Source organism: Cetorhinus maximus, chromosome 3 (assembly GCF_964194155.1).
Source record: "Cetorhinus maximus chromosome 3, sCetMax3.hap1.1, whole genome shotgun sequence".
NCBI lineage: Eukaryota > Metazoa > Chordata > Chondrichthyes > Lamniformes > Cetorhinidae > Cetorhinus > Cetorhinus maximus.
In genome coordinates, this window is record NC_135881.1 from 67454033 (window position 1) to 67467865 (window position 13833).

The window sequence follows — 13833 nt, forward strand, 5'->3', positions numbered from 1 at the left end:
CATTAGTAGTTCATACCTTAGTATTATTGTATAATCTCAGAGACCTGATGTTTAAAAGATAATTTAATAAAGAAAAGTACAAAGAATTTAGCCACTTATTTGCTAGAATAATACTTTAAGTGGTGAATTCAAGAAAGCTGCAAGAGACAGTACCAACTGCTGCACATGGACTTTTTTGACCTCATGAAAGACTGACTCTGTCAACCCTGAAGGCCTAAGGAGTAGCCCCCTCAAATTTAGCTTCCCTCAGAAATTTGTTACCATCCTCCGGCTACTCCATGAAGTGATGCAAACTACGATCCTTACCAACGGAACCACCACAAACCCTATCTCAGTGAAAACTGAGGTCAAACAAGGCCGTGTCATTGCACCAACTCTCTTCTCCATTTTCTTCATTTCAATACTGCACCTCACCTCTAGTAAATTACCAACAAGCGTAAAGATAATCTACAAAACAGATGGGAAACTGTTCAACCTCTGCCACCTTCAATCCGAAACCAAAACCACCTCAACTTCAATCATGGAGCTTCAGTATGTAGATGGCGCCTGTGTACACGCTCACTCAGAAACTGAGCTCTAGGTCATTGTCGACTCCTTCTCCAAAACATACGAGAAAATTGGCCTTTCACTAAACATCCAGCAAACTGAGGTCCTCTCCCAACCAGCTCCCACAACAAAACACCTCCCGCACTGTTGATTAAGATCAAAGGCAAGATCCTGGAAAACGGGGACCATTTTCCATATCTTGGGAACCACCTCTTTACGAAGGCAGACATAAATGACGAAAATCATCACTGCCTCCAATGTGCCACCTCAGCCTTCAGCCGACTGAGGAATATATTTGGGGATCAGGATCTCAAACTCAAAACTGTAATGGCATACCAGGCAGCAGTGATCCCCACACTCCTGTATGCTTCAGAGACTTGGGTGACCTACAGGAGACACCTCAAAGCACTAGAGAAGTACCATCAGTGATGCCTTCATAAGATCCTCCAAAATTGGTGGCAAAAAAGGCAGTCCAAAAGCAGTGTCCACTCCCAAGCCAACATTTCCAGCATCGAGGGGCTAATCACTCGAAACCAGCTCTACTAGGTGGGACAGGTAGTTTATATGCCTGAAGCCAGGCTCCCGAAGCAACTGCTCTGCTTGGAACTTGGTTGCAGCAGGAGACCCCCATGAGACAAATGGAAACACTTTCAGGATGTCCTCAAAGCATTCTGGAAGAGATCAAACATCCATGTCAACTCATGGGAGTCCCTGGCTTGTAGCCAGCCAAAATATAGAAGGTTCATACAGAAAGACACTGGACATATTCAGACACTTCACCAGGAACATAGAGAGGCAAAGTGGAGGTTCGGTGGAAGCACATAAACCTCCAAACAACCTAACCACCCAACCCTTCAAGAACCATCTGCCCCGCATGTGGCAGAGTCTGCAGAACGCACATTGGACTTATCAACCATTTCAGAACCCATCAAACCGGAGTGGAAGTAAGTCATCCTCAATCTGAGGGACTGCTTCAGAAGGAAGATGAAGAGAATCTTCCAAATCTAGCTCACCTTTGTCCATCTCCGTGATATTGGAAAAAAGCACGTGTGAGTAATCCTGGATGATGGATTATTTGGTTATGGTCTAAAAAGATGGGCTAATAGTTTCCTTTTGTGGATAGTTTGAGTCAATGGTCACTCACAGTTATTCATATTACTGTGATACATGTCTTTTATAAAAGACAAAGGAAGCCTTTTAGCTCTCATTAAATGTTAACAGTGTCAGTGCTGCATTGACCACATCAACTCTGCTGAATCTTCAATGAGGCCATCGGATGGAGTACCTCACATTCTGGAGGTGGGGCAAGAGAATTACATGCACACTAATTGTAATCTAAAAACTGCAAGTATTTGCCTTTGTAGTTTGCCCATATCATGGCAGTAACTGAAACAAACCTATCAATTAATGGTCATTACCTTTTTATCAAATTTGGCATTATTTAAAGCTTCTTCAGAGTCTCGCGTCCAGATCATCTGAATACCCAGCAAGCCTATCTGTGCAGGGAACACGGCCTGAAACTCATATAGTTTAATTTCCTTATCAGTGATAGCTATTGATGCCTGGCGGATAATGCTGTGAATTGTCTTTCTGACCCCATTCAGGAGCTGTGCCAGCCAGACTTCCACGTTGCCCTAAAATATGAGATAATTAAAATAAATCAGATACCATGTCAACAGTTAAGCGTGAAAGCACAGGTTTTAGAAAATTTTACACAGCAGAAATCATTCTAAGCAATAACTGTCCAAAAAGAAATGCTATTGCATTATGAGAAACCTCAACAGGCACATTTTCTCCAAAATCCTTTCATTTTCAAAGCGTTCATTTAAGACATAAATTTAACTGTACACTTTATTTGCAATAAACTGTGGGAATGAACAAATAAAGCACTCAAAAAAATACCTAATCCATGGTAGGACAGTAATCAGAAAAGCCAATAGAATGTTGAACTATGTCACCAAAACAAAAAGGGAAGTTGAAATCAAACTCTACAGGGCTTTGGTTAGACAGTACACTGAGCACCGTGACCATTGAGATACAACCAAGCCATTCAAGTGCTGAAGACAATGCAAAGAAAGCCATGAAGCTGATCCCTAACACCAAAAGAATGAGTTATAAAGAAACTTGGGCATCATGGTCTCAGGGGAAGGTTTCTGAGAAACGATCTTATAGAGGTTTCAAAAGAGTTAATTTAGTAGAAAAAGAAAATCCAGAATATATTTGAAGTTGGAGAGTAGAATCAGGGAACACAGGTTCAAGCTAGTATAAGGTAAAGTTCAGGACAGATATCAGGAAGCTTTTCTTCACAGAAAATTGACTAATATGTAGAATTGACTCCTGGGGCCAAATTTTCATTTTGGGGGCAGAAACTCACCTGCCAGAACATTTCAAGGTCCCAACCCCGCACTGCATTAATATCAGTGGGTGCCTGTCACTATTTGGCACCCAATTAGGGATGTGGGCATGGGCAGGAGGTGAGGCTAGGCATGGAGGGATAACTTAAAAGGCAAAATGCAGCCATGAACAGGCTTGCTATTGCCTTTGCAAATGAGTTAGCAGGAAGAGGGGTGGGCCAATGGTGGTTTGGGCAGCTGTCTCCAGGTAGTGCCACATTTTTCTGATACTTCTCTTGATGCTTTGATAGTGGCTGTGGTGGACAGGAGAACTGTACTCTTCCCTCCTTCTGGAAAAAGAGATAAAGTGAGCCAGCAGCCTCACCTTCCTCTCAAGAGTCCAAACACTCACTCCTCACAAAATCAAGCCTCTCAGCTCTAGCAATAGTAACCTTGTTGCATGAGGAACTGAGTTTAAAGCCCCCATTTTATACAACTTTTAATCATAAGCACAAATAGCTCCCGGATGTGCTCCTAACAGCTATGCTCGAACGTGTCCCAGACCTTCCATGTTCCCTGTGTTTGTCATTTGAAAATTGCTATCTGTTGCTTCTCATATTCCTATTGAGTTCTGCAATGAATTCAACAAGTAATTAATTAGAGGTGTGCAGGTTGCTGGCTCCCCACTCCTGCCCTTCCTTTGAAAATCTAATCACATCACTGAGGCATCGGGAACCACTGATACCTTCCAAGTGTATGATTTTCCGTGCCCACCTGAAGTAAATGCCATGGGGGGCTGAAATTCAGCCCTGGGTGTAGTACGGAGCTATAAAACATAGAATTGTTAAGAAACAATCTCTGACTGCAATGGGGAGCATTTTAGGATCTTCATGAGTGGATGAGCTGAGAAAGGCTGATTTATCTTTTTTATCTCTACTTATCCTATGGTCCATTTTGAGCTGTCGCATGTTTTCTTACCTGTGCTATAACTGGTTCAATGAGGTCAACTTTTTCTCCTTCCTGAGATTCAAAGCGGAGGATCTGATCATAATTTGTTTCACTGAACCCCACTCTATTAATGTTGTCAAAAAGACTTAGCAGGTGAGCCTGAAACAGTCAAAATGTTTTATTTTAATACATCTAAAATTCATTCAGTCATTCACGTGTGCTCTGCCTGAAGGCAGGTGCTTGGCTCATTGTCTGCTGATGCTTCACCCTGAGCTGTTTCTTTCCATGGTGATTTGCCACTTTCTCCTACACTCAGGGCAGGTCGAAGAGGCAGACCCCAAATCTACCTCAGCTGGAACAGGAATTGAAACCGTGCTGTTGGCTTTATTCTGAACCACACGCTAGTCCTCCAGCCAACTTAATATTATTTTACAATACACTTTCAGTATATTTTAAAATGATTCAGCATTTCTCATTTTTGATTGTAATATTTTCTCCCTATTTTTGTAACTTTCATTGTATGACCTATTTGCTTTTGGGTTGTCAGTACAGCCATTGGTCCAAAACTTCCTCTCTGTTCCGCAGATCTCCCACCATAACTGGAAAACCAGCAGAATACGGAGACAGGGGCAGAATTTTTAGGTTGGCATGCTGGCGCGCACCCGACCTAATTGAACGCAAAATCGCACGGGATGCCGTCGGGCGAGCGTCCCGAAATCATCCCACGCTCGCGCGATATTTCGGTCGGTGACTGTGCGCTAAAGTCGAAAGCACGCCCACCGACAATTAAGAGGCCTATTAAGATCATTAAAGTTGTAATTATCTCCGATTTTTTGTGGTCCGTCCAACCTTACAGTAGGCGGATGGGCGAATTGGCCAGGCGGACTTTGCATTTTTCATGAAACCTCATCCAGGGACGGGATGAGGTTTCCGTTATTAAATAAACTGAAAATAAAAATGTATGGACGGCATTTTTATCATGTGTATGTTCAAGTGACTGATTGTGATGCTTGGGCATTTTTATCCTGATTTTACAAACTTTATTTATTGGTTTTAAAGTCTTCAGCTCCCTGAGACAGCTCTCTGCATTCAGGGAGCTCACCCACACCCGCACTCACGTCAGCGCCCATCATCCTCCTGCCCCCACCCCGGCAACACTGAGCATTTCAGTGCGCGTTTCACGCTGGCTGAGCATTAATTGGCAAGCCAGCGTGAAATTGCGGTTGGGGGCCAATCGCAGTCCATTCCCGGCCGATCCCTGGCCTGCCAATTATGCCCACACACGGACCTAAAAGCCCTGCCCCAGGTTGCATTGGCTTCTGACATTTTTTGGAAGTTTCATACTTACCTTAATGGGATAGAAAATCAGTTGGCCCTTGAAAGGCAAGTTGACAGCTGAAAGCAGTGTCAGGCACCGAAACTCTATGCCAATAGTTCCCACTCCACAGGCATACTGAGCAGGCACCCAGCTTTCCAAGTGAGTTGAAAGAGAGTGATCTCCACAGGAGTGCATGCATGTGCTGCCAGTAGCGGTCATGACCTCAAAAGGAGGCAGACTAAACAAAAGCTTTTAGCATATCAGCCCTGTTGCTCGTGACTGAGTAAATTATTTTTCATCATGCTCTAATTATCCTTGTGGGAAACTGCACGCAAAAAATAAACAAGTGGGAGTAGTGATGTTGGAATACATAACCGCATACTTGTAGTCTGCACAGAAACAAGAGCACTCCAAAGATCCAAAAATCATTCTACCTGTATGGTGTGAGAGTCAGAGGCTTGACCAAGGATTTCCAGCAGAGCAGGGTCAGAAACAAAGAAAAATCTGGGAAATAAAAGGCGTTTCTTTTCCAAATACCCAGTAAGCGATTTCTGACACATCTCTAGTTGCTCCAGTAAATGTGGTAAAAGCTGAGCTAAGGCCTCGTCGCCTACACAGCACTGCACAATATTTGTATTGTCATGAGCTCTCTGCATGATCTTCTGCCATGACTTGTCAATGTTCTGAAATCTTTTGGCCTCCTGAAGTAGAGCAAAGGGATTAGTTTTAACCAAAATAATTACAAGCATGCTACATATTGTAATATTTCATTTTTTAAATGTTTTATTTAAAGATTTAATTTGTTTTAAATTAGACCATAAAAACTAATGAAATATAAAAAATGACCTAACACTATTCCCTCATAGCAGCTATTATACAGCATCCAGGATTAAAAATACAGAATTGGATACTGTTAAGCATGTGTAGTCATGTTTTGGGATTATTATCGGTCTGGTCTTGATGCGATTATGAAGCTTCTATTAAGTTAAATTCGATTGATGAAAGCTAAACTCTCAGAAACACATAAATTAACCCAGATATTGATTAGGTCCAATAGTTCGGGCACCAATATAAGTAGTTAATGGAATTGTTTATTCACATAATGCCAAATCACCAGTCTCCTCAAAAAACTAACCCTTAACCTCTCCATCCTTAAAAACTACCATCCCATTTCCAACCTTCCTTTCCTCTTCAAAGTCTTTGATCATCGCCTCCCAAATCCATGCTCATCTTTCCTGGAACTCAATGTTTGAATCCATTCAATTAGTTTTCCACCCTTGCCACACTACTAAAACAGCTCTTATCAAAGTCACAAATGTCATCCTGTGTGACTGTGATAAGAATAAGCCACCCTAATTGTCCTTCACAACCTGTCTGCAGCCTTTGACACAGTTGGCCACACCATCCCTCTCCAACATCTTTCCCCTGTCATGCAGCTGGGTGGGACTGCACCTGCTTGGCTACATTCTGATCTATCTAATTGTGCACAGGAAATCACTTGCAAGGGTTTCTCTTCCCATTCTCGCACTGTTACCTCTGGTGTCCCCCAAAGGTTTATCTTTGGCCCCCTCCTATTTCTCAGATACATGCTGCCCCACAGCGACACAGCATCAGTTTCCACAGGTATGCTGATGACACCCAGCTCCACTTCACCACCATATCTCTTGACCCCAGCTTGCACTATCTCTAAATATTCTTGACTGCTTGTCTGACATTCAGCACTAGATGAGCAAAAATTTCTACCAATTAACTATCGGAAAGACTAAAACCATTGTCTTTACTCCCGACTACAACCAATCCATCTATTTCTCTGACAACTTGCTGAAACTGAACCAAATCTGATCGCAACCTTTGTATCATATTTGACTCTGAACATCACTTATTCTGCCTAATTCCGCCTTTGTAATATCGCTCGACTCCAATCGTTTTTCAGCTTATCTGCTGCTGAAACCCTCATCTATGTCTTTACTGCTTGTTGACTTGACTATTCCAACACACACCAGGCTGACCTCACACGTTTTACCCTAAATAAACTTGAGGTCATTCAAAACGCTGCTGCCCCTGCGCAAACTCTCACCACGTCCCTTTCACCCATCCCCTTTTGCTCACTGACCTACACTGACTCCAGTTAAGCAACACCTCAATTTTAAAATTTTCATCCTTGTTCTCAAATGGTCTCCCATTCCCAATCCTTCCCAGCTCTGTTATCCTTCCTCCCACACAACCCTTCAAGATATTTCTGCTGTTCTAATTCTGGCCACTTGAGAATCGCTGATTTGAATTGTTTTACCATTAGTGGCTAAGGCACTAAGCTCTAGAATTGCCTCCTGAAATCTCTCTGCCTCTCTGCCTCGCTTTCCTTCTTTAGGACTCCTTAAAACCAGCTTCTTTGACTAAGTTTTCGGCCATCTCATGGGACTCTATCAAATTTTGTTTTGAAATGCTCTAGTGGAGCTCTTTGGTACATTTTATTATGTTAAGGGCATAACCTAAATATAAATTACTGTTATTGTTAAAGCAATGGAAGATTTGTTAGCATATTGCAGAGAGGATTGTCCCTTTGGATAAGGTTGCTTTCATTTATTGAACATAACAGAAGACCTATGAAACAGGTAAATAGTTGCCAAAGGCTGGGACCTTTTGGCCCCAGCATGGTGGGGCCCACTGCAGGGAATGCGGCGGCCCAGCCAAAAGTCCATTGATTTTCGGCGGGACCGGATGATCCCGGTGGCAGGTGGAGCTGAAAAATTCTGCCCTAAGGCTTTCACAGCAAAGCAGGAAAGATCCTGAAATGAGGTAGTAACTTAAATTAGTTTAGCAAGACACACAGAGTGCAGGGAGGGTCAGAGGTCAGCATCATCTATCCATTTCCCTTTGGACAAGACCATTTCCAGCTCGGTTACATTTGAAACAACCAGAAAGGGAGGCAGAGTTGGAACAAATAAGCCTTTCTAGGAGGAAATAATTTAAGTAGATAAAAAGTTTATGGACGTGGTAAAGTCTGCATGATTTATTTAGATTTCAGTAAAGTTTTTGATACTGTGTCATATAATAGATTGGTCCATAAAGTTGAAAGTGTTCTTGCAATAAATTAAAGTGTTGTCTGAAGCAGAGGAAGCAAAGAGTTGTTTTACATGGAGCTAGATCAGCATGGATGCAATAATCCCTGAGATATCCCACTATTCACATTATTGCATATGGATCTGGTCCCCCCCTTTGATAGCTCCGTCTTATACAATGATCGAATTGGCACTGGCTCAAAGACTGGTGTGGGAGAAATAGGTTTCAATTCATGGGATGCTTGCACCAGTACTGGGAAAGATGGAGCTGTACTGTTGGGACGGTCTTCACCTGAACCATGCTGAGGTCAGTGTTCTGTCCAGTCATAAAACTAGGGTGGTAGAGGGGGCTTTAAGCTAATAATGGGAGTAAGGGATCATGTGAGAGGAGATGAAGTAAATTAAAGGAAAACAACTAGCAGGGTAGCAATTTGGATAATGATAATCAGAATGTGGCAGAAAGGGACAGAGCTTACAAACTTGAGTGCAAACCAGTGGATAAGGTCAGAAATTGCAAAAAACAGTAAAAAGACAGAGTCAAAGGCTCTGTATCTGAATGTACATAGCACTTGTAATAAAATGGCTGAATTGTTAGCCCAGTTAGAAATTAATATGTATGACCTGATAACCATTACAGAGAAATTGTTGCAAGGTAACCAAGTCTGAGACCTGAATATTTAAGGGTATTTGGCATTTCAACACAGCAGGAAGCTAGGAAAAGGTGGTGGGGTGGCTCTGTTAATTAAGGATGACATTAGTACAGTAGTGAGAGATGACCTTAGCTCAAAAAAGTGAGATTATAGATTCAGTTTGGTAAAGATAAGAAATAGGAAAGTAAGAGGTCACTTGTGGAAGTAGTTTATAGGTCCCCTAATAGTAGTTACACTGTAGGACAGAGTATACAGGATGAACTAAATGGGACGTGTAAGAAAGGTACCACAATAATCATGGGTACCATTAATATACATGTAGATTGTGCAAATTAAAGCAGCATGTTCTTGAGCCAACTAGGGAGCAGTTGAGATGCAGAGGCAGACTTTTAAGGAATTATTTAATAGTTCTCAGAAAAGATTTATCCCAGTAAGAAAGAAAGACTCTTAGAGCAGGTCACACCATACATGGCTAAATAAGGAAGTTAAGGAGAATATCAAATTTAAAGAAGCACTGTACAAATCTACAAAGATTAATGGTGCATCAGAAGATTAATCAGATTTTAAGAACCAGCAAAGAATAATTAAAAAATAATAGGGGGAAAAGTCGAGTATGAGAGAAAGCTAGTTAGAAATATAAGAACGGTTGGTAGGACTTTCAACAGGTATTTAAATAGGAAAATAGTAGCTAAAGTGAGTTTTAGTCCTCCAAAGAGAGTCTGGAGAATTGATAATGGAAAACAAGGAAATGGCAGAGGCGTTGAACAAGTATTTTGAATCTGTCTTCACTGTAGAAAACTTCCCAAAGATATTTGAAAATCAAGAGGTGAAAGGGAGGGAGGAACTTAAAACAATCACCATCACTAGGGAAAAGGTGCTGGGAAAAGTATTAGACCTAAAGTCTGGCAAGTCCTCAGGACCAGATGGCCTGGATCCTAGGGTCTTAAAAGAAATGGCTGCAGAGATAGTAGAGGCATTGATTATAATCTTCTTTTAGCACAGCGCATTAAAAACAGCAAATAGCAATAGCAAATAACACCTTTATTCAAAAAAGGAGGGAGGCAGAAAGCAGTTAGCCTAACATTTGTCACAGAGAAATTGATAGAATCCATTATTAAGGAGGTTATAGCAGGATATTTTAAAAAAATCATAATGCGACCAGGCAGAGTCAACACGGTTTTATGAAAGGGAAATAGTGGTTAACTAATTTATTAGAGTTCTTTGAGGGTAAAGGGGAACCTGCAAATGTGATGTACTTGGATTTCCAAAAGGCATTTGATAAGGTGCCACATCAAAAGTTACTACACAAGATAAAGAGCACATGGTGTACAGGATAACATATTAACATAGATGAAGGATTAGTTAGCTAACAGGAAGCAGAGGGTAAAGATAAATGGGTCTTTCTTGGGTTGGCAAGCCATAATAAGTGGAGTGCCAGAGGGATCAGTGCTGAGGCCTCAACTATTTACAATCTATATCAATAATTTGGATGAAGGGACAAAATATATGGTAGCTAAATTTGCCAATGACATCAAGATATCTAAATAGTCATTTGGTAGTACAGAACTTGAGTATTGCTGAAAAAAGAGACATGTTGAAGCTTTTGGCCTTGCACTCTTCAGGACACCTCAAAAGAATACCAATATAGGGGAAAGACAACAATTTATACTGTATGTGAAGAGAGTGGTGATTGGCTGACAAATGGACTCTGATTGGTAGAGATGTTGTCATGGAGTGATGGTAACTGACAGTTAACTGCAAAGCATCATTTGAAATTCAAACCTGGCAGTTTGATCCTGATTAATCAAAGTACTGCCCTGAAGAATGAGTCAGTGAATGGTTGTCACTTACTTTGTTTAGCTGAAACAGGCACAATGTGTCTGTATATTACTAGAAGCTACAAATATTAATGCACAAGGCCCTGTTCTTTGCAGACAGAAAGAACATGTACACACATTGTGCCTGTTTCAGCTAAACAAAGTAAATGGCAGCCATTTGCTGACTCTTTCCTCAGGGCAATGCTTTGACCAATCAGAGTCAAGCAGCCAGGTTTAAATTTCAAACAATGCTTGGCAGTTAACTATAAGTCACCATCACTGGTGTGTTCTCCATGGCAACTCCTCTACCAATCAGTGCCCACTTGCCAACCAATCAGCACTCTCTTCACATACAGTATAAATTGTTGTCTTCCCCCTTTATTGGTATTCTTGCGAGGTGTCTTGATGAGTGCAAGACAAAAAGCTTCAACGTGTCTCTTTTCTGAGTGACACCAAGATAGGTAGGAAAGTAAGTTGTCAACAAGAGAGAATCCAATCATTGCCCCTTGATGTTCAATGGCATTACCATCACTGAATCCTCCACTATCAATATCCCGGACGTCACCATTAACCAGAAACTGAACTGGACGAACCATATAAATACTGTGGCTACAAGGGCAGGTCAGAGGCTAGGAATCGTGCGATGAATAACTCACATCCTGACTCTCTGTCCACCATCTACAAGGCACAAGTCAGGAGTGTGATGGAATACTCCCCACTTGCCTGCAGCTCCCACAACACTTAAGAAGCTTGATACCATCCAGGACAAAGCAGCCCACTTGATTGGCACCCCAGCCACAAACATTCACTCCCTTCACCACCGATGCACAGTGGCAGCAGTGTGTACCATCTACAAGATGCACTGCAGAAACTCACCAAGGCTCCTTAGGCAGTGCCTTCCAAGCCCACAACCGCCACCATCTAGAAGGACAAAGGCAGCAGACACATGGGAACACCACCAGCTGGAAATTCCCCTCCAAGTCACTCACCATCCTGACTTGGAAATATATCACCATTCCTTCGCTGTCGCTGGGTCAAAATCCTGGAACTTCCTTCCCAACAGCACTGTGGATGTATCTACATGGACTACAGCGGTTCAAGAAGGCAGTTCACCACCATCTTCTCAAGGGCAACTAAGGCAAGGCAATAAATGCTGACCCAGCCAGCGAAGCCCATTTCCCATGGATGAATAAAAATAAAGAGGAGGTAAGGAGTCTACAGAGGGATACAGATAGGTTAAATGAGTGGGCAAAGATTTGGCAGATGGAGTACAGTGTGGGAAAATGTGAACCTATCCACTATGGCAGGAAGAACAGAAGAGCAGTATACTGTTTAAATGGAGATTGCAGAACTCGGTAGTACAGAGTGATCTGGATATCCAGGTACAGGAATCACAAAAAATAGTATTCAGGTACATCAAGCGATTAGGAAGGCAATTGGAATGTTGGCATTTATTGCAAGGGGAATGGAATATAAAAGTAGGGAAGTTTTAGGGAAGCTGAACAGGGCCTCGGTGAGACCACATCTGGAATACTGTGTACAGTTTTGGCCTCCTTATTTGAGAAAGGATATAATTGCATTAGAAGCAGTTCAGAAAAGTTTTGCTCAACTTATTCCTGGGATAAAGGGCTCATCTAGTGAAGAAAGATTAAGCAATTTGGGCCGATGCCCATTGGAGTTTAGAAGCACGAGAAGTGACTTTATTGAAACATATAGGGTAGAATTTTACGTCGCGGCAGGGATGGGGCCGTAAAATGCGGTGAGCTATTCAAAAGTCCATTGACTTCGGTAGGACTGTAAAATCCCGCTGGTGTAAACTTCCAGTCATAGGGTCCTGAGGGGACTTGATAGGGTGAGTACCGGGGAGACTAGAACTAGGGGGCACAGTTTAAGACTAAGAAGTCTCCCTTTTAAGATGGAGATGAGGAGAATTCTTTTTTCCTCAGAGAGTCATTTGCCTGTGGAATTGTCTTTCCCCAGAAAGCATTGGATTGGGGTCGTTGAATTAATTCAACGCTGAGTTAGATAGACTTTTGATAGACAAGGGAGTCAAGAGTTGCAGGGGACAGATGGGAAGGTGGTGTTAAGACCACCAGATCAGCCATGACTTTATCAAATGGCAGAGTTGGCTCATTGGGCCGAATGTCCTACCCTGCTCCTAAGTCTTATGTTTCCCATGTTCCTATTCTCAGAGTAGCTCGCCATTGAGGAAAATTGGATATGTGCCAGTTCCACTCAAAGCTTCCCAAACTATTGTCCCTCTCCTCCACCCAGGTCTCCCTCTCATCTTCCTCCCTTTACTGTGAAGAATAGGCCCTGGTCCAGTATCACACCTTTGCTGAATTATTTTGTTCCCTTACCTCCATTACTCCTCTGGCCCTGTCCCACACCATTTCTTTTTTCTCCTCCCTTTCCCAGTCTTCTTACCCATCTCCATCTCCCTCTTTTCCACTCTTTCTTTCTCTCATGTCCTCTCCCTTCCTCTGCTTTTCTCTTCTTGACTCTGTCCACTCTCTGACAACTAATTGTGTATAAACTGGGTGTTTAAATATATTAAGGTGGTGGATATCAATTGGGGTCTCACCTGTGCTCATATATATAAGAGCAGGCTTAAAGGGGGTTTGTGGTTAGATGTGCACAATATGCACTGTGTGTCTCTGTTAACAAAGGTTTGAAAGTGCATGAAGACTAGGCTCCACTTCACTTCATGGCTATCTGAGCTGTAGCATTGGTCTGGGTTTAGTTATGCCAGTGCTTTCTAACCTGCTCGACCTAAACATCGCACATGTCATCTGGATGACCAACTCCTATGAAGTAAAGTAAGGGACAATTTGGCTGCTAGCTATGAGGTGCTGGTGACTATAATTTCCCTGGGTGGGCAATGGCCACAGTGCTTATGCTCACAAAAAACGCAAAGAGGCTCAGTCTCCCACAGGCTGCCGTGGAAATTAGGGAAAAATGGACAAACAGTAAAAATTAGGTTCAGATCTTTAAAATGCAGGACAGTTGGTCATCCTGCTTGGCACTGACTTCCCATGTGAACACCACTGGAGGTGAACTAATTTAAAAACTAACAAGTCTTCAACAGATGTTCAGATATTAATTTTCTGCCTCCTTGCCTGCAAAGAAAAAATCCTTCTGGTTCTCCCATAAGGCTTTATT

General features: G+C 42.2%; 1 protein-coding gene across 1 annotated transcript in view; it reads right to left on the reverse strand.

The window, feature by feature from the left end:
• Window positions 1–13833, reverse strand: part of dnah5l (dynein, axonemal, heavy chain 5 like) — a 465990-nt gene that overhangs the window by 267480 nt on the left and 184677 nt on the right. Inside the window, exons 36-38 of the mRNA XM_078535621.1 lie at window positions 5580–5846; window positions 3858–3986; window positions 1965–2180 (exon numbers count right to left, since the gene is read on the reverse strand). Coding sequence (XP_078391747.1) covers window positions 1965–2180; window positions 3858–3986; window positions 5580–5846 — 612 coding nt within the window. The remainder of the gene's footprint in view (window positions 1–1964; window positions 2181–3857; window positions 3987–5579; window positions 5847–13833) is intronic.